The sequence below is a fragment of the Cervus elaphus genome, chromosome 26 (genome assembly GCF_910594005.1).
Source record: "Cervus elaphus chromosome 26, mCerEla1.1, whole genome shotgun sequence".
Classification (NCBI taxonomy): Eukaryota; Metazoa; Chordata; class Mammalia; order Artiodactyla; family Cervidae; genus Cervus; species Cervus elaphus.
Window position 1 is genome coordinate 32,708,157 of NC_057840.1, and position 19,671 is coordinate 32,727,827.

The window sequence follows — 19,671 nt, forward strand, 5'->3', positions numbered from 1 at the left end:
GGAAGAATTGCAGCTCAATACATGAAGAAGGAATCTTTTAATTGGAATACTATCCTTTTGCATCCCCTAATAAAGTTTCTCGACGGTGACGATCCCTGACTGCTAAAAGTCATTAGCTGGATCAAGCTGTGACATCAGAACCTACCAATCAGCCTTAAGGTCACAAAAAGACAGGCAGATATATTATTGTGCCTCCTGTGAGATACAGTAAGAAACAAAGCCTACAACGAGACTTGCCAAAAACGTGTGTGCATGAACCTGTGCACACCTGTTGTGAAATAGTTTACAGTGAAATACAGGAAGTAGTCATACCACAAGGGTACAGTCAGCTACTCCAGATGGGAAATTCTGCTGGACAAATGACCCATTTTTCAAAAAACAAATGACTTAGAAAATTATAGGAAGAGGAGAGGCTTAATTTTTATTATAAGACATCTAAGAGGCATATCAACCAAATTAAATATGTGAACCTTGCTCAGATCCTGATTTAAACTAAAAAAAATACCTGCAAGACAAGGGACTGTAACACTTATTTGAATGTTATGTGATATTACAAGACAGGGAACTTTAATACTACTTGCATATTATGTGATATTAAGTACTGATTATTTTAGGATATGATAATGCCATTTGCGGTTATGTTTTAAGATACATATTGATGTATTTACAGATGGAAACAAAACAGTGTCAGGCTTGATCTAGCTTAATGGGAGCAGCTGGGGCAGATAAATTGGTGAAGAAAGATTTGCCATATAAAGATTGATAATGAATATGGGAGAGTTTGTGATATTTGGACTTCCCTGATAACTCAGTTGGTAAAGAATACACCTGCAATGAAGGAGACCCCAGTTCGATTCCTGGGTCAGGAAGATCCCCTGGAGAAGGGAAAGGCTACCCATTCCAGTATTCTGGCCTGGAGAATTCCATGGACTGTATAGTCCATGGGGTCACACAGAGTCAAACACGACTGAGCGACTTTCACTTCACTTCACTTCACTTGTGATATTTACTGTGCTTTTATATGTGTTTAAACTTTTCTGAAATAAAATGTTTAAAAAGTATATTTCCTTTTATCCTATTGTAGCCTTATAAAAGTCCCTGTGAACTCTTTTATGGTTTTGCTAATAAGAAAGTAATGTCTGTAGAGAGTAAAAAAATCTAAGGACTTGTGAGTTATGGCGTAGCTGGTACTAGGATGTATTAATACTAAGTAATGAGAGATTATAAAGAATTAGGGATTTTTGAGAGCTCAAGAGAATTAAAAGGTTTTGTAAATACGGATGTCAGCTTTTGAAAAGGAAGTGTGGAATTGGATTTAGTATGGAATATGCATTTTAATTTGGGAATGTTAGCAAAAAGATGAGAAGATGAGGTCTTTTGTGCCTTAGAAGGGAGAAGAATTTACTGGGAATAACAATACACTTAGCTTGAAGCAAAAGCACCAGTTAGGTTTGGCAAAAGATATGGTCTTACTATGATAAGGAGTAATCAGTTGATAAAGATTGTGATAAATTTTTAAATTTTCTTTGAAAAACTAGTGTATATTAATTCAGAGCTATGTGTAGGATAAAAGGATTTTTATGGCATGAAAGATGTGAACTGTTGGTTTAAGAGGGGAAAAAGTCCAACCTTGCTCACTAATCTTTTCTTTTGTGTTACCTATTCAAATTGTGAACTACCGTTTCTTAACAAGACTTGGAGATGCCTTTTAGTACCATTTTCTCTACTAAGGTTTTACGTCATATCAAATCACCTGTAGACATTTTAACCTGACTATTCATCCTTTTATCTCTAAAATTCCCCTTTCTGTCAGGCTCTTAGTCTTTCAGTTCTCCTTGAATTCTCTTTCTCCCTTATAGCCCAATTGTGTTGACTATTTGTGAAGTGAAAGTGAAAGTCACTCAGTCGTGTCCAGCTCTTTGTGACCCCATGGACTCTACCATTCATGGAATTCTCCAGGCCAGAATACTGGAGTGGGTAGCCTTTCCCTTCTCCAGGGGAATCTTCCCTACCCAGGGATTGAACCCAGGTCTCCTGCATTGCAGGCAGATTCTTTACTAGCTGAGCCACAAGGGAAGCCCAAGAATACTGGAGTTGGTAGCCTATCCTTTCTCCAGCGGATCTTCCCGACCCAGGAATCAAACTGGGGTCTCCTGTGTTGCAGACAGATTCTTTTCCAACTGAGCTATCAGGGAAGCTTTTCAGGGAAAGACTATTTGTAGTCTTTCATAATTTGTTTTCACAATCAGTCTTCTAACTGATCTTCTTGTCAAAAAGTTTCCCCTCTCCTCTTTATCTTAAGTATCAGTGGAGTTCTTTATCTTCCCCAGAGACCCTTTGTGTCTTCACTTCTCTGTTAGCATATGTTGATTGGCTCTTCCCATTTCCTATATTAAAGCCCAAACTCCATAGTGTGACTGACTCATTTTTCAAAATCGTGAATTATTTAATCCCAATCTGCTTTTCTAACAGTTTTTTCCACAGAATTTCCAATAGAAACCTTTAACTCCTGCCAGATCTATTCCAATCACTTTGTTTAGAACATACTTTTACTTACTGTCACATTTATGTCTGTATTTATTCATGCCATTCCCTTCACTAGGAATGCTTTTTTTCCTATTCAGGTCCTCCATATACTAAGGAAATCAATGAGATTGTACCTCCTCATTAACACAGTAGCCTAGGATATTCCTTTTTTACAGTAGCCTTTTTACAGTAGTCTACAATATTAACTCTCTGTTGAACTTCAGTACCACTTATTATTTAGCACATGTTCATGTTTTTAAAATGTTACTTTTTCACAAATCCATATTTTGTCTTCCTAATTGAGTTGCAAGCTCTTCTAGGGAAAAGTCTGGGTTTATACATCATTTGAGTCCTCCACAGTCCCAAACAGAATGTTGTACACATCGTAGGTGTTCAGTAAATATTTTTATGGATAATTTGTGAGTAGTGGTTAGTCAGTCTCTTCTTAAGAAACAATCCAGTCATTTTTTGGTTTGCTTTTATTTTTTTCATTTCTCTGGAGTAGAATTATTGATGCTCTCTAAAGGCAAAGATGTGAACTCAGTTACTCTGGGGGCTACCTTGAGCTTATATTACATACATATACGTATGTGGTTTGTTTGTTTTTAACACTAAAGAGGAAGCACATAAGGAATTGTGACTCCTTTGTTATGAATTTTAGAACTTTTTAACTTAAATACCACAAAAAATAGTTTTTAAAAGGTCATTGGTTTGAAAGAATTATACATAGCACATGAACATGCAAAGTATTAATTATACAGCTAGCTCCAATACTTTGGGCAACTGACTCATTAGGAAAGACCCTGTTGCTGGGAAAGATTGAAAGCAGGAGGAGAAGGGGACGACAGAGAATGAAATGGTTGGATGGCATCACTGACTTGATTGACATGTGTTTGAGCAAGCCCCAGGAGTTGGTGATGGACAGGAAAGCCTGGCGTGCTGTAGCCCATGGGATCACAAAGAGTCGGACACGACTGAGCGACTGAACTAACTAATATGCTTAAGTTGAGTATTTATATTTTGTTCAACATTCAAACTGCATTTTTTATTAAGTTGCAGTGTTACAATATTTGCATGAATCTGTTCTGTAAATCAGTCAGTTCAGTTCAGTTCAGTTGCTCAGTCATGTCAGCTCTTTGCAACCCCATGGACTGCAGCACACTAGGCTCCCCTGTCCTTCACCATCTCCCAGAGCTTTCTCAAACTCATGTCCATTGCCTCAGCAATGCCATCCAGCCATCTTGTCCTCTGTTGTCCCCTTTCTTTATTTCTACTACAGTAATAACTCCGATTATGGCTATTGTTTGTTAGAGAACTTACCATTACTTTAGTAATGAGGATTTTTTTTTATCTATTGAATTTGTTAAAATATTGTTTCTGTTTTGTGTTTTGGTTTTTTGGCCGAGTGGCATGTGGAGTCTTAGCTCCCTGACCAGGGATTGAACCCACACCCCCTGCACTGAAAGATGAAGTCTTAACCCATGGACCGCCAGGGACGTCCCAACAATGAGAATTTTTAATTCAACTATTTGCATTAATATTAGTTTCTCAAGAAAAAAGACTCAAATGTATCTGTAATAATTGTACTAACTAATCTCTGATTAATCTTGTAATATTTTAATAGCAATAAGAGTATATGCATTGGCTTCTGGTTAACACAAGCTGTTTTTATTTTGTCTTATAGAATAATAATAACCTGGATGCCTGCTGTGCAGTTCTCTCTCAGGAGAGTACAAGGTATCTTTATGGTGAAGGAGACTTGAATTTTTCGGATGATTCTGGAATTTCTGGTCTACGCAATCACATGACTTCTCTCAACTTGGACTTGCAGTCACAGAATGTTTACCACCATGGAAGAGAGGGAAGTAGAATGAATGGGAGCAGGACTCTAACGCACAGCATTAGTGACGGACAACTTCAAGGTGGTCAGTCCAATAATGAACTGTTTCAGCAGGAGCCACAGACAGCACCAGCTCAAGTTCCTCAAGGCTTTAATGTTTTTGGAATGTCCAGTGCATCCAGTGCTTCTAATTCAGCACCACACCTTGGATTTCACTTAGGCAGCAAAGGAACATCTAACCTTTCTCCACAGACTCCAAGATTTAATCCCATTATGGTAACGTTAGCCCCAAATATCCAGACTGGTCGTAATACTCCTACTTCTTTGCACATACATGGTGTACCTCCACCTGTACTTAACAGTCCACAGGGAAATTCTATCTATATTAGGCCCTACATTACAACTCCTAGTGGTACAACTCGACAGACACAACAGCATTCTGGCTGGGTATCTCAGTTTAATCCCATGAACCCTCAACAAGTTTATCAACCTTCACAACCTGGTCCCTGGACTACATATCCTGCATCCAATCCTCTGCCACATACCTCAGCCCAGCAGCCGAATCAGCAAGGCCACCAGACCTCTCATGTCTATATGCCCATCAGTTCACCTACGACTCCACAACCACCCACGATTCATTCGTCTGGTAGCTCACAGTCTTCTGCCCATAGCCAATATAACATTCAGAATATTTCAACAGGACCTCGAAAAAACCAGATTGAAATCAAACTTGAACCCCCACAAAGAAACAATTCTTCGAAATTGCGTTCTTCTGGACCTCGAACCTCCAGCAGTTCCTCTTCAGTCAACAGCCAGACCTTAAACAGAAACCAGCCCACTGTTTACATAGCTGCCAGTCCCCCAAATACTGATGAGGTGATGTCCCGTAGTCAACCTAAGGTCTATATATCAGCGAATGCTGCCACAGGAGATGAGCAGGTCATACGAAATCAGCCCACTCTCTTCATATCCACCAACTCTGGAGCATCCGCTGCCTCCAGGAATATGTCCGGGCAAGTGAGCATGGGTCCTGCCTTTATTCATCACCACCCTCCCAAAAGTCGAGCAATAGGCAATAACTCTGCAACTTCTCCTCGAGTAGTGGTCACTCAACCCAATACAAAATATACTTTCAAAATTACAGTTTCTCCCAATAAACCCCCTGCAGTTTCACCAGGGGTGGTGTCCCCTACCTTTGAACTTACAAACCTTTTAAACCATCCTGATCATTATGTAGAAACAGAGAATATTCAGCACCTCACGGACCCCGCTTTAGCACATGTGGATAGAATAAGTGAAGCACGGAAGTTGAGTATGGGATCTGATGATGCTGCCTACACACAAGGTAATAAAAATACTGCCATGGGATCATTTTCCGTTCTGGGTTTAATTGGTGTACTTTTGACTTCACTGCAGAAGTGGGTATCGGTATCATTATTTTATGTTGTAAGTGTCCAAAATAATACTATCTTAAGAACTTTTGAGAATATTCATATAAATTTTAAATATATTAGTTTTATTATGTTATAAATTGAAGCTTGAATGATAGCCTTATCAGATGTTCCAAATAATCACCTCTTGATTTGGTTGTTTTCTTAATATTCATAAAAGTTTGTTTTCACCTGTAGTGATGCTGACTTTCCCTTTAAATTTTCTGCAAATAAAAATTCATAAAAACATACATTTTAATAAGAGATTAGTGAACTAGTATAGCAAACTCTGCCGTCTTTGGCCAGAAGAATCCTCTGTTCTTCATTGTTCTAATACGGTTTTGCCTTATTTTGTATCAAAGTCTAAATCGCTATGCATTCTTGAATAACTCAAAAGTATCAGTAACAGGATTCAAATTTCTCTTTTTCTTCTTTTCAGCCTCCCTTAACCATCTGTTAATGCAGTCTTTTTGTTTGGAATTGTGAATAAGAGTTTCAAATCTATCTCACTTGATTATGCTTTTCAGGAATAGACTAGTTAATATTGGCATAATACTAAATTACATCTATATTCAATTGGAGAGCATTTATATTATATCTGACCTCTTAAGTTATTTAATCTTCAATAGGAAGCTATTAAATTCAGTTAGATAAAAAAAGAAGATAAGTGTTTGTTTCTTCAGTATTGACACAGGTTTTGTAAATTAGCCAGAGTCCTTTAGAGTAAGGATGTATCATAATCATCTATACCCCTGATAAACTGTTCTCAGTATTATAGGTTGGAAAATACTACATAGTCACCCCCATGCAGTAAATAGCCTCCTACTACTACTAGTACCACTTGTCCTTTTTAAAATTTCTAAAAATACTGATTTCACTGCTGACTTTCTTAGAGGAGTCTGATTGGTTTGGTTTGTTTTGAACAATTATATTCTAGTGATTTTCAACCCATGCTGGGCTGTGGTGTGTTCAAATTCTGTAATCACCTTTGAAGCTTTCAAAACATAAAATTGCACAGGTTCAGCCCCAGACTTGCTCAATTAGAGCTTCTGAATGGTAAAGCCTAGGTGCATGTGAGCATATGTGTGCATTTGTGCACATGTGTTTTAAAGCTCTGTAGGTTATTCTAATTTTCTAGAAATTGTGCTGAGACTTTACGTTCCATATATCTGTGACTAAACTGGAGCCATTTCTGTTTAGTTTTGGCAGTAAGTGATTTTTAATATAACACCATGTTTTTCCACTGATACTTAATTCCTATTCTTCCCCCAAAGTCATTTCTTCTACTCTTTCCATCAAAGTAGATTTCCTATGTTTGGATAGTTGCTAATTTTTAAATGGAGAGTTTTTTTCTAACAATTTTATTAATATATAATTGACATACAGCACTGTATAAGCTTAAAGTGTACAACATAATGATCTGACTTACACACATCATGAAATGATACCGCAGTAGGTTTAGTGAATATCCGTCATCTCATATAGATACAACATTAAAGAAATAGATTTTTTAAATATTTTTTCCTTCTGATGAGAACTCTTGAGATTTACTCTTTATACAGCTTTCATTTACAATGTGTAACAGTGTTTTTTTAATCTTTACTGTATTGTATATTACATTCCTAGTATTTATAACTAGAAATTTGTACCTTTTGACTGTTTCCATCTAACTCCCCTTTCTCTCCTCCCCTCTGATAGCCACATATCTGATGTCTCTTAAGTTATTTGTTTGCTTTTGAAGTGTAATTGACTTACAGCACTGTTTTAATTCCTGGCACTCACATCATAGTGATTCATTATTACTGTACATTTCAAAATGATCATCATTAGTCTAGTTGTCATCTGTCACCTTACAAAAATATTACATAACTGTTGACTACATTCCCCCAGAGTACATTTCATACCTGTGACTGAGAATTTCATAACTGAAAGTTTGTACCTCTTAATCTTCCTCACCTGTATCTCTGCCCTCCCGCCCTCCCAGATTATAATTGTTTTTATGAAGATAACCTGATAAGGGGAATTTTTTACTGAAGTAGACATAAGATACTCATATATTGACTGGTATGTGAAAATAAAGTGTTGCTTAAACTTGCTGTCTCCAGTTTCTCTCCCCTTCTTTCTTGAGCCTGCTCTGTAGTCAGGGTTTTCCCCGCTGCAGCACACCTGCCCCCGGCAGGGCCGTCATTGACAGACAGCATCACTGGGAACCCGTGCTCTTTCAGCCCTCGTCTTCCTTGACCTGAATCGCTAGTGTTTGCTGCAGGCGAGCACCCTCTCCTCCGTGAAGCATTTTGCCCTCCTGACTTACCACAGTACACCACCCTGGGACTGCACCTCTCCTTCTGTTCTTTGGTGGCTCTCCCTCATCTCTCTGCTTTTTCACTTCTTTGTTCAAAGAAGTGAGATCAAATCCTCAAAGTTCAGTCCTTGGACTTTCTCTCTTTTCTGTCTTTACTGTTCACTGGATGATCTCTATCAGCCTCATAAGTTTAAATTTTATGACAAATGCTCCAAAATTTGTAACTCTAGCCTGGATTTATTTCCTGAATTTCAAGAAATTTATTTAACTATCTCCTTAATATCTCCATTTAATGCATCCAAGTTTACTGTGTCTGAAAAAACGTCTTACATTGCACCCAGCTTACTCTTCCTATCTCCATTAATGACATCTTAATCAGGCCAGAAACTTCAGAAGCACCACTGACTCCTTCCTTCCTTTCACATTTCACATCTAATTTGACTAAATCCTGTCAACTTTAACTTTCAAAGTATATCAAGAATTTTCTTGACACCCCCATCCATTGTCACCACTCTGGTCTGAGCTACCATCTTCTCTCAAGTGGATTATTGCAGTAGCCTACCTGCTTTCACCCTTGCCTTCTTAGGGTCTTTTAACTCAGCATCCACAGGAATACAGTTTGAAAAACTTAAGTCAGATCGTATGACTCATCTGCACATGATCACCATCTTTCCATTTCAGAGATCCACTGGCTTTCCCTCATCTCTTACTTTTACTCACCACCTCAGTCACTCTGTTCCAGCCCTGCTGGCCTTCATACTTCTTCCCCTTAAACTTTAGAAGGCATACGTTTAGGGCCTTTGTGCTTGCTGGTCTCTTTGTCTGAAATTCTCTTCTCACTGAATACACAGTTAACTCCCTCAGTTCCTTCAGGTCTTTACTCAAAGTCACCTTTTAATGAGACTATTTCTGAGATCCCTATCTGAATCCACCCCCCAGTATTTCCTGTCTCTCCATCTTTGCTTACATTTGCTCAAGGGGGAAGTGAATAATGTTAAGATCAGATCAGTTCAGTCGCTCAGTTGTGTCCAACTCTTTGCAACCCCATGAACCACAGCACACCAGGCCTCCCTATCCATCACCAACTCCCAGAGTTTATCCAAACTCATGTCCTTTGAGTCGGTGATGCCATCCAACCATCTCATCCTCTGTCATCCCCTTCTCCTCCTGCCCTCAATCTTTCCCAGCATCAGGGTCTTTTCCAATGAGTCAGCTCTTCACATCAGGTGGCCAAAGGAATGGAGTTTCAGCTTCAACATCAGTCCTTCCAATGAACACCCAGGACTGATCTCCTTTAGGATGGACTGGTTGGATCTCCTTGCAGTCCAAGGGGCTCTCAAGAGTCTTCTCTAAAACCACAGTTCAAAAGCATCAGTTCTTTGGCACTCAGCTTTCTTTATAGTCCAACTCTCACATCCATACATGACCACTGGAAAAACCATAGCTTTGACTAGATGGGCCTTTGTTGACAAAGTCAAGTCTCTACTTTTTAATATGCTATCTAAGTTGGTCATAATTTTCCTTCCAAGGAGTAAGCATCTTTTAATTTCATGGCTGCAGCCACTACCTTCAGTGATTTTGGAGCCCAGAAAAATAAAGTCAGCCACTGTTTCCCCATCTGTTATTTGCCATGAAGTGATGGGACCTGATGCCATGATCTTAGTTTTCTGAATGTTGAGCTTTAAGCCAACTTTTTCACTCTCCTCTTTCACTTTCATCAAGAGGCTCTTTAGTTCTTCTTCGCTTTCTGCCATAAGGGTGGTGTCATTGGCATATCTGAGGTTGTTGATATTTCTCCCGGCAATCTTAATTCCAGCTTGTGCTTCTTCCAGCCCAGCATTTCTCATGATGTACTCTGCATAGAAGTTAAATAAGCAGGGTGACAATATACAGCCTTGACGTACTCCTTTTCCTATTTGGAACCAGTCTGTTGTTCCATGTCCAGTTCTAACTGTTGCTTCCTGACCTGTATACAGGTTTCTCAAGAGGTAGGTCAGGTGGTCTGGTATTCTCATCTCTTTCAGAATTTTCCAGTTTATTGTGATCCACACAGTCAAAGGCTTTGGCATAGTCAGTAAAGCAGAAATAGATGTTTTCTGGGACTCTCTTGCTTTTTTGATGATCCAACAGATGTTGGCAATTTGATCTCTGGTTCCTCTGCCTTTTCTGAAATCAGCTTGAACATCTGGGAGTTCATGGTTCATGTATTGCTGAAGCCTGGCTTGGAGAATTGTGAGCATTACTTTACTAGCGTGTAAGATGAGTGCAATATGTTAAGATACATAACAACAACTAATACCTGCTGAAAGCTTGCTATGTGTTAGGCATTGTTCTGAAAGCCCATTTATTTCTCGTAACCAAATATAAAGTAGATACTAGTAATATTCCTATTTTCAACTTAAAATGCTTAAGAACAGGTAGGTTAAATACCTATACAAAGGGCAGGTAGCAGCATCAAGAGTCTCATCTAGGCAGTTAACAGAGCCCAAGCACTATAATGTCTTTTCAGATTTTCAAAGTGAGCCCTCTGAGAAGGTGGCGCAGGTTTACCTTGTGCCTTTGTATAAGCCCTGCTGTACCATATAGGCCTCAGTTGGAGAAGCATGGAGCTGAAAGATGACTTAGTAAAAAGAAATAAAGGCAGCTATTAGGAAAGAAGTCACACATAGATTATATGTAGATATAATTAGAAATAACTTGGAACAATAAAGGAACACCCTGGGTAGGGGTAGGAAGCAGTTTATAAAGACACTTGAAGGTAGAAAAATAAATTGCTAATGAATAAGGGATCTGGTTTGAGAACTCAAATCCTACCCAAAAAAGCAGGGTTTCCCATGATTATTTCTCTTTACTAATCACCTTCAGACAGCTGGGACAAACATGGTCACTTTCCTTAACGCATACCTGCATACATATGGAATTTCCTAACACTTGTATGGCTGTGTACCCTTGTGTTATCTGCACGTGTGCACCTCAGTGGGGCGGCTGTTCTTCGACCTCTTATCTCGCTTTCCTTCTAGTTACCATGGAACGGTGTTGACCGAGACTTATGTATCATCCAGTCAAATCAAAGGACTGTTCCTTCCTACACAATGCATCTCTTGCATTGTTAACTTATGCATGTGTAATGCCTTACCATTTGCCCTGCAGTAAATGAGGTGACCCAAATAACATTGGTCTTTAAGTAAGGATCTTTTCTGAACTCTTAATTTGTGTGGTGTGGGTAATAAAGAGAAAATAAATGTCCCTGCTTCCTGCAGTGAAATTGATCTTGCTAAAGCTCCTGTAACACTGTTTCAGAGTAGAAAAAAGAGTTGATCCAAGTACTAGAACCACAGGAAAATATTTTTCTCAAATTGAGGAGAGAACATGAATCAATAACTTGGTAACCGAAATGCATTATTTTTAACTTACCATTTAACATTTGAAATATATACTACAATAAAAATTTCAAAGATGAGAATTTCTGTATAATTCTCTGTTGTAGAATGAGAGGGAAGGAGGACAGTTAATGAAACTGTTGCTGAAACTTGGCCTCTGTTCACCAGTGCCTAATAGAAACCCAGAGACAGAGTTTTGGGTGAAGTAGAAAAGAGTAGCTTTTATTGCTTTGCCAGGCCAAGGAGGCCACAGTGGGCTAGTTCCCTGATGACCATGTGACCCACCCTGGAAGGTTAGGGAGTTTTATAGTGTTCAAGGAGCAGGGCTGATGACCTCATGGACAGTTCTTCGATTGGTTGGCATTAGGGTGAAGTTTCAAGTATCATATTAGCCTTCTGATTTCAGCTAGTCTAAGATCTGTGTTCTTGTAGTCAGCAGTTTTCATCTGAAGTGTGGTCCTTCCTGTGTAAACAACTTAGGAATGTTTGTCAGGCCTTTATCTCTATCTTTCAGAAAACTAAGAGTTGGTGACTGTGTTATATGGCCAAGTTGTAGTCTCAGTTATTACCAGTTCCCTAGCCCAACAGCTATTCTGTTTCTGCATCTTCACATTTCCCAGTCATTAACTCTTGAGTCAGCATTTTACTTCAAAAGACAAGAAGTACACAGAGACTGCAGTCAGGACCTTGCTCATCTCAGCACCAAGTCAGTCACTACCGCCCCCTGTGAAGGAAATAAATTATACTGGAGTCCTTAAACCACTATAAGAATCAGAGACAAAAATGAGTCCCAAATAGAAAAAACAAATTCAGGTTAGAAATTTCAGTTCAAAGTCTTGTCAGCATGCAGTAGATTCTTATTTTACTTGCTAGGAAAAACAAATATTAAAGTGAAAATTGCTTACCAGTAGTAAGATTACTGGCCAGATAGCTCCATTTCCTTCCTTGAGTCATACCTCCTGACTTTACCTAACTTCTGAAAAGAATCAATAAGCACTTTCATCATTCACTATATTCTGAGATTTTCTGATGTCCTCTCCCATTCATAAACGTATGCTTTTTTTAACACTGGCAACTTATGTAAGTGTGGAGAACAAATGCTCCACTCATTCAAACCAGTTTTCATTGGGGATTAGGGGAGGAAAGGGTTGGCCTGTGTTCTGTATTTTGTTATAGTTGCCCGAGGCTCTTACCAAACTAACATTGCTGCCAGATTGACTTCTTCTCCATTATCGATACAGAAAACGCCTATGGTATTGAACTTTTCTTATAATCATTTTTATGATACTTTAATACTCTCCAGTTATATTTATGGTCCTATTATATTGAAAAGCAGTAGCTTTGACTTTGAACCTAAAATAGAAATACAAATAAAAAAACTTATGAGATGAAAATTAGCTTCTTGGAACTTCTCATTCCTTGTCATTTTTTCAGCAATATTTCCCTCCAAACCACAGCACCTTTCTACTTAACAAGATTTAATAAAAATGCTAATCATGACAAAAATTGGGGGTGTTAGATACTCTTTTCAAAAAGAACTAAAAACTAATTAAATTTTAAAATTTGCACTTTAACTACTATTCATCTGCTAATTGGAAATGCCTTGTTTTTTTAAACATTGACTTGCTTTGTTAACATTGAGATCATGTTAAATTAACTCAGTAATTACTTGACATCAGACCATTAAAGAATTTTTTTTTTCTTTCGGAGAAAAGAATGGCCTACTCCTCATAGATTCTTCCCAGTCTTAAGACTAACCACCTTTTAAGTTGGAATAAATCTCAAGATTGGAAGAGACTCTAAACATCATCTAGAACTCTGCAGCAGACATTATCCAGTCCACTTACCCATCCAGCAATTGGACCCTATCAAATGTGAATTCATCCTGTTCTTGGGTACCTTCTGAGAAACAGGCTACCACCTGAGGTAGTACATTCCATTTGTGAAGAGTTTTGCCTACTAGCAAGTTATTTCCTATATTAAGCTGAACTTTTAAACAAGTATTAATGAAAATAACATATCCATATGGTAAAAGAAATTTAATGCCTAAAAGGGAAGGTACAATAAAAATGTCTCCTTTTGACCCTTGACCTCTCCCTTTGCCCAACCTTCCCACCATTTAATTTTTTTTTTTTTTAATTTTTTTATTAGTTGGAGGCTAATTGCTTCACAACATTTCAGTGGGTTTTGTCATACATTGATATGAATCAGCCATAGATTTACACTTATTCCCCATCCCGATCCCCCCTCCCATCTCCCTCTCCACCCGATTCCTCTGGGTCTTCCCAGTGCACCAGGCCGGAGCACTTGTCTCATGCATCCCACCTGGGCTGGTGATCTGTTTCACCATAGATAGTATACATGCTGTTCTTTTGAAACATCCCACCCTCACCTTCTCCCACAGAGTTCAAAAGTCTGTTCTGTATTTCTGTGTCTCTTTTTCTGTTTTGCATATAGGGTTATCGTTACCATCTTTCTAAATTCCATATATATGTGTTAGTATGCTGTAATGTTCTTTATCTTTCTGGCTTACTTCACTCTGTATAAGGGGTTCCAGTTTCATCCATCTCATTAGGACTGGTTCAAATGAATTCTTTTTGACGGCTGAGTAAAATTCCATGGTGTATATGTACCACAGCTTCCTTATCCATTCATCTGCTGATGGGCATCTAGGTTGCTTCCATGTCCTGGCTATTATAAACAGTGCTGCGATGAACATTGGGGTGCATGTGTCTCTTTCAGATCTGGTTTCCTCAGTGTGTATGCCCAGAAGTGGTATTGCTGGGTCATATGGCAGTTCTATTTCCAGTTTTTTAAGGAATCTCCACACTGTTTTCCATAGTGGCTGTACTAGTTTGCATTCCCACCAACAGTGTAAGAGGGTTCCCTTTTCTCCACACCCTCTCCAGCATTTATTGCTTGTAGACTTTTGGATAGCAGCCATCCTGACTGGTGTGTAATGGTACCTCATTGTGGTTTTGATTTGCATTTCTCTAATAATGAGTGATGTTGAGCACCTTTTCATGTGTTTGTTAGCCATCTGTATGTCTTCTTTGGAGAAATGTCTGTTTAGTTCTCTGGCCCATTTTTTGATTGGGTCATTTATTTTTCTGGAATTGAGCTGCAGGAGTTGCTTGTATATTTTTGAGATTAATCCTTTGTCTGTTTCTTCATTTGCTATTATTTTCTCCCAATCTGACGGCTGTCTTTTCACCTTACTTATAGTTTCTTTTGTAGTGCAAAAGCTTTTAAGTTTCATTAGATCCCATTTGTTTAGTTTTGCTTTTATTTCCAATATTCTGGGAGGTGGGTCATAGAGGATCTTGCTGTGATTTATGTCGGAGAGTGTTTTGCCTATGTTCTCCTCTAGGAGTTTTATAGTTTCTGGTCTTACATTTAGATCTTTAATCCATTTTGAGTTTATTTTTGTGTATGGTGTTAGAAAGTGTTCTAGTTTCATTCTTTTGCAAGTGGTTGACCAGTTTTCCCAGCACCACTTGTTAAAGAGGTTGTCTTTTTTCCATTGTATATCCTTGCCTCCTTTGTCAAAGATAAGGTGTCCATAGGTTCGTGGATTTATCTCTGGGCTTTCTATTCTGTTCCATTGGTCTATATTTCTGTCTTTGTGCCAGTACCACACTGTCTTGATGACTGCCCACCATTTAATTATCTGAGGAAATCTCCATTATCAGTTCTTTATCCTCCTTGCCTTTATAATTACAGTCTTTGCCTCACACTTTTTTTTAATGAAAGTTTTATGAAGCTTTCATAAAAAGTTCTTTTATGAAAGAAAAAATATGTATTTATATATATATGAGTGTGTATAAATACATATGTGAGGAATTGTATATATATACTGTACAGTATGTATAACATAAACATACTGTGTGGGGCTATATGATATACAATTTTGGTTAATGTATCTTAAGATCATTTTATTTCAGCATGTACAAATATTCTTTTGCTTTAAAAAATTTTAGTCATTATTTTAACATTTATTGAGATAAAGTTTGTCATTTACAGTGTGCAAATCAGTGATTTTTAGTATAATCACATATGTGCAACCATCACCACAACCAATATTAGAACATTTTCATCACTTCAGAAAGAAACTCAGTACCCTTTATCGTCACCTCCTATCACATCACCCCTACCCTCAGCCATAAGTAGTCATTAATCTGCTTCCTGTCTGTAGATTTACATATTCTGGATGCTTCATATGAATGGAACTACATAATATGTAGTCTTTTGTGACTAGCTTATTTCACTTAGGATAATGTTTTAAAAGCTCATCCAAGTTATAACGTATGTTAGTACCTCATTCCTTTTTCTGGTGCATTCTGCCATTGTATAGATACACTACATTTTGTTTATTCATTCATCAGTTAATGGACATTTAGATTGTTTCTAACTTTTGCCTATTGTAAATAATGCTGCTGTGAACATTTGTGTACAAGTTTATGTGGACGTATGTATACACATAAGTGTAAGTATACACATGAGTAGAATTGTTGGGTGCTACCGTAGCTCTGCGTTTAGCCATTTGAGGAGTGAGCTGCCACACTGTTTTCCAACATGGCTGCACTGTTTTGTATTCCCACCAGCAGTGTATGAGGGCTTTGATTTCTCCATATCCTCTAGCACAGTTGCTGTTTTCTTTGATTCTTACCATCCCAGTAGCTGTAAAGTGGTATCTCATTTTGATTTACATTTTTCTGATGACTAATGATATTGAGCCATTTCTGTATTTTCTTTGGAGAAATGCCAGTTTATATCCTTTGCCGATTTTTTAATTAGGTCATTTGTTTTTATTACTGAGTTGTATGAGTTCTTTGTATATTCTGGTTATAAGTCCCTTATGTGATTTGCAACTGTTTTCTCCCATTCTGTGAGTTATCCTTTCACTTTCTTGGTAAGTGTACTTGAAGCACAAGTTTTTAATTTTGCTGAAGTCTAACTTACCTCTTTCCTTTCATTATTCATATCTTTGGTGTCATATCTAAGAATCACTGGGTAAATCCAAGGTGATCAGGATTTACTCCTTAGAGTTTTAGTTTTAGAGTTTAAATTTTGGTCTCCCATCTACTTTGAGTTAACTTCTATATAAGGCTATGACATAAGTGTCCAGATTTCATTCTTTTGCATGTGGCAGTCCAGGTGTCCCAGCACCACTTCGGTTTGTTGTTGTTGTTGCAAAATTTTCTCCTCTGCCATCAGTTTCCTTTTTTATGTTGGAGTGAACAATGTTGTCAGTTTCAGGTGTACTGCAAAATGATTCAGCTATTCATATACTTGTATCTGTTCTTTTTCAAATTCTTTTCCCATTTAGGTTATTACAGAATATTGAAGCAGAGTTCCCTGTACTATACAGTAGGTCCTTGTTGGTTATCTGTTCCCAGTACCATTTGTTGAAAAGACTTTTCTCACTGAATGGCCTTGGGACCTTTATAGAAAATCAGTTGACCATAAACAGATGGGTTTATTTCTGTACTTTCAGTTTTTTTGTTTGTTTGTCTATATGTTTGTCCTTATGCCATTACTACACTGCCTTGATTGTTGTTACTTTATAGTAAGTTTTGAAATTGCGGTGTGTACATTCTACTTTGTTTTTTTTTAGGTTGGTTATTTGAGGTCTCCTGCTATTCCATATATATTTTAGAATCAGCTTGTCAGCTTCTACAAGCTGGGATTCTACAGGGATTACACCAAAATATTTTTCTAAATATACTTGATATTTTTTTTTAAATGTAAGCAAACCAAAAGGATTTATAATGAAAAGTTCTCTGCACCAGACAACCAATAGCTATTCGCAGTTCATTTTGTATTCTAGAAATTGAAATTGTATATGAAGCATACATATATTTATACATTTTTAATACAAATGAAACATAGTTTACTTTCTCTTTTTATCAGAGCTTTTGTTTTTGTCTCTTTGAGAGTATTCTAAGTCAGGAATTGCAGATCTGCTTCTTTTAAAAATGACTATGTAGTATTTTGTACCATAATTTCTAATCACTCCTTTTTTGATAGATCCTAGGGTCTTGTTTTTACAAACTGCTGCAGTAAAAATTTTATGCATGAAAATTTTAACCACACCCAGATATGTTGGCAGAAGAGATTACCAGGAGTAGGAAACTGCTGTGTCAAAGGATATTGTATTTTTTTACTTTTGATAGATGTATCATTTAGGCTTGGTTATGCTGCTGTTAACAAACTGTGTCTTTAAACAACAAAGGTTTATTTCTAGCTCACTTGACAAATAGATTAGCTGGTGGGCTCTGTTCTACATCACCCTCACTCAGGTACCAGGTTAAGGGAAGCTCCGTCTCTGTGCTTCCATGATTGTTCAGGCAGACAAAGGACATATGCAAATTAGCTCTGACTCCTTAATTTTCTGCCTGGACACGTGTTACTCTTTGGAAAGAACAAGTCCACCCTTAATTCAGAGAGGATGAGGAGGCGCACTTCTACATATACCTGGAAAGCAGAGAGGCAGAAGTGTTTGATGAAGAACACAAATGACTGCCTCAGTACACGCTACCAATTTTAATTTTGAGTCTCTAAAGAGATTCTACTAGTTTATAGAGATTCTACTTGTTTATTTTTAACAACCACCAGAGGGAGTTGTAAGCTTAAAACTTAATTAAAACTTAATTTTTACTGAAAGAAGATTTAAGAAGTACTGAGTATAATTTTCTCTGTTATTCCTCCTCCTTTTTTTGTCTATTTAAAAGGGCAGGTTAGACAGTTAAGTTTGGAAAAACTAAAGAAATCACTATATGAAGTGTTAAGTATATCCCTTATTTCCTTGGTAGAATTAGCATATCAGAGAGCCACCTTTCTGAAGTGTCAGCAACCTAAAAAGTCTTTAGGTTGCTTATGCTTAAGCATCCTGTGCTTAAGATTCCATAGGATGGGGAGAGGTTGACTGTTCTATCCAGAGACTTGAAATTAAGCCCCCTTTTCTGGTCCATCCCTCACTTCTGCCTTTTGTTATTTACTTGCATTCTCCAGGAGCCTCTTTTAGGTTTCTGAGTGGCAAATTAGCTGCCTCTTTGCAGGACCCTCCTTGTCATGAGTCTGTAGCTTTCTCTGCCCTCCATTAGTCTGTTCCATTTCATCTGCTTTCAGTCTTCCAGAAACTTGTTGAAATCTCTTGCCACTAATTGCCTTCTTCCTATTGTTTACCTTTGTTGGATTCTATCCATTTTATTCCTCTGTAATTTTCATGAGGTTTCAAAAGGCAGAAGATTGTGGCTCAGCTGGTGAAGAATCCACCTGCAATGTGGAAGACCTGGGTTCGATCCCTGGGTTGGGGAGATGCCCTGGAGAAGGGAAAGGCTACCCATTCTAGTATTCTGGCCTGGAGAATTCCATGAACTGTATAGTCCATGGGGTCACAAAGAGTCGGACACAACTGAGCGAGTTTCATTTTCACTTTCAGTCACCTTTAACTGGAAATCCTCTCTAGTATAATTGATTCTTTGTATTTGACTTTTAAAGTCCATATTAGTCTAAATGTCAATAATTGACAGGAATGGAGAGGATCTTTTCCTTAGCTTACCCACTGGAGTCTGTTTAACAGATCACCCCTCCTTGTTTACAAGTACATATCACTACATTGTGCATGAACTTAATTCACCTGTAGGTGTGGTTGATATTTTGTTTATAGCAGTTTTGTTGTATGCCAACGAAAGGGGGAAAAAACCCAAAAAGCCAGTCTAAGGGATTTCCTCAGATTCCTATTCACAGTCTTTTCCTATAACAGAGGTGAACTGTTCTAGTCTTACCCTACAACTGCAGCCATCATTTTGTCACCCTTTCTGACTGTTTCTAAGCTGTCTGCTTCTTTTGGATGCTGGAAGTATAATTGCCATATTTCTTTCTCCCCAGTCAATACCCAACTCCTTCATTTAGGAGAGATGGATCAAAGCAAAAGTGTCTTCATAAGTAAACGTTATAATCATTCTTCTTTATTATGAGTCTTAGTAATGTTTCTTAGTGAATATGTATTGTGTAATATTTTTACAGTGAAGATTAAAATTGTAGACAAAACCACAACTGGAGAAAAAGTTTAGCTTTAGATGAATTTTCTGTGATTTTTAGAAATTCACCTTGATACTACTTTGTAATTCATCTTTCTCAGACTCCTGTCTAAAACTCCCAAACCACATTTGTACCACAGCTTCCTTA

General features: G+C 37.8%; 1 protein-coding gene across 3 annotated transcripts in view; it reads left to right on the plus strand.

Annotated features, from left to right (window-relative positions):
- Nucleotides 1-19,671, plus strand: part of TAB2 (TGF-beta activated kinase 1 (MAP3K7) binding protein 2) — an 82,050-nt gene that overhangs the window by 48,256 nt on the left and 14,123 nt on the right. For all 3 annotated transcript variants that reach the window (XM_043887976.1, XM_043887977.1, XM_043887978.1), the window contains one exon: nucleotides 4,211-5,711. In XM_043887976.1, coding sequence (XP_043743911.1) covers nucleotides 4,211-5,711 — 1,501 coding nt within the window. The remainder of the gene's footprint in view (nucleotides 1-4,210; nucleotides 5,712-19,671) is intronic.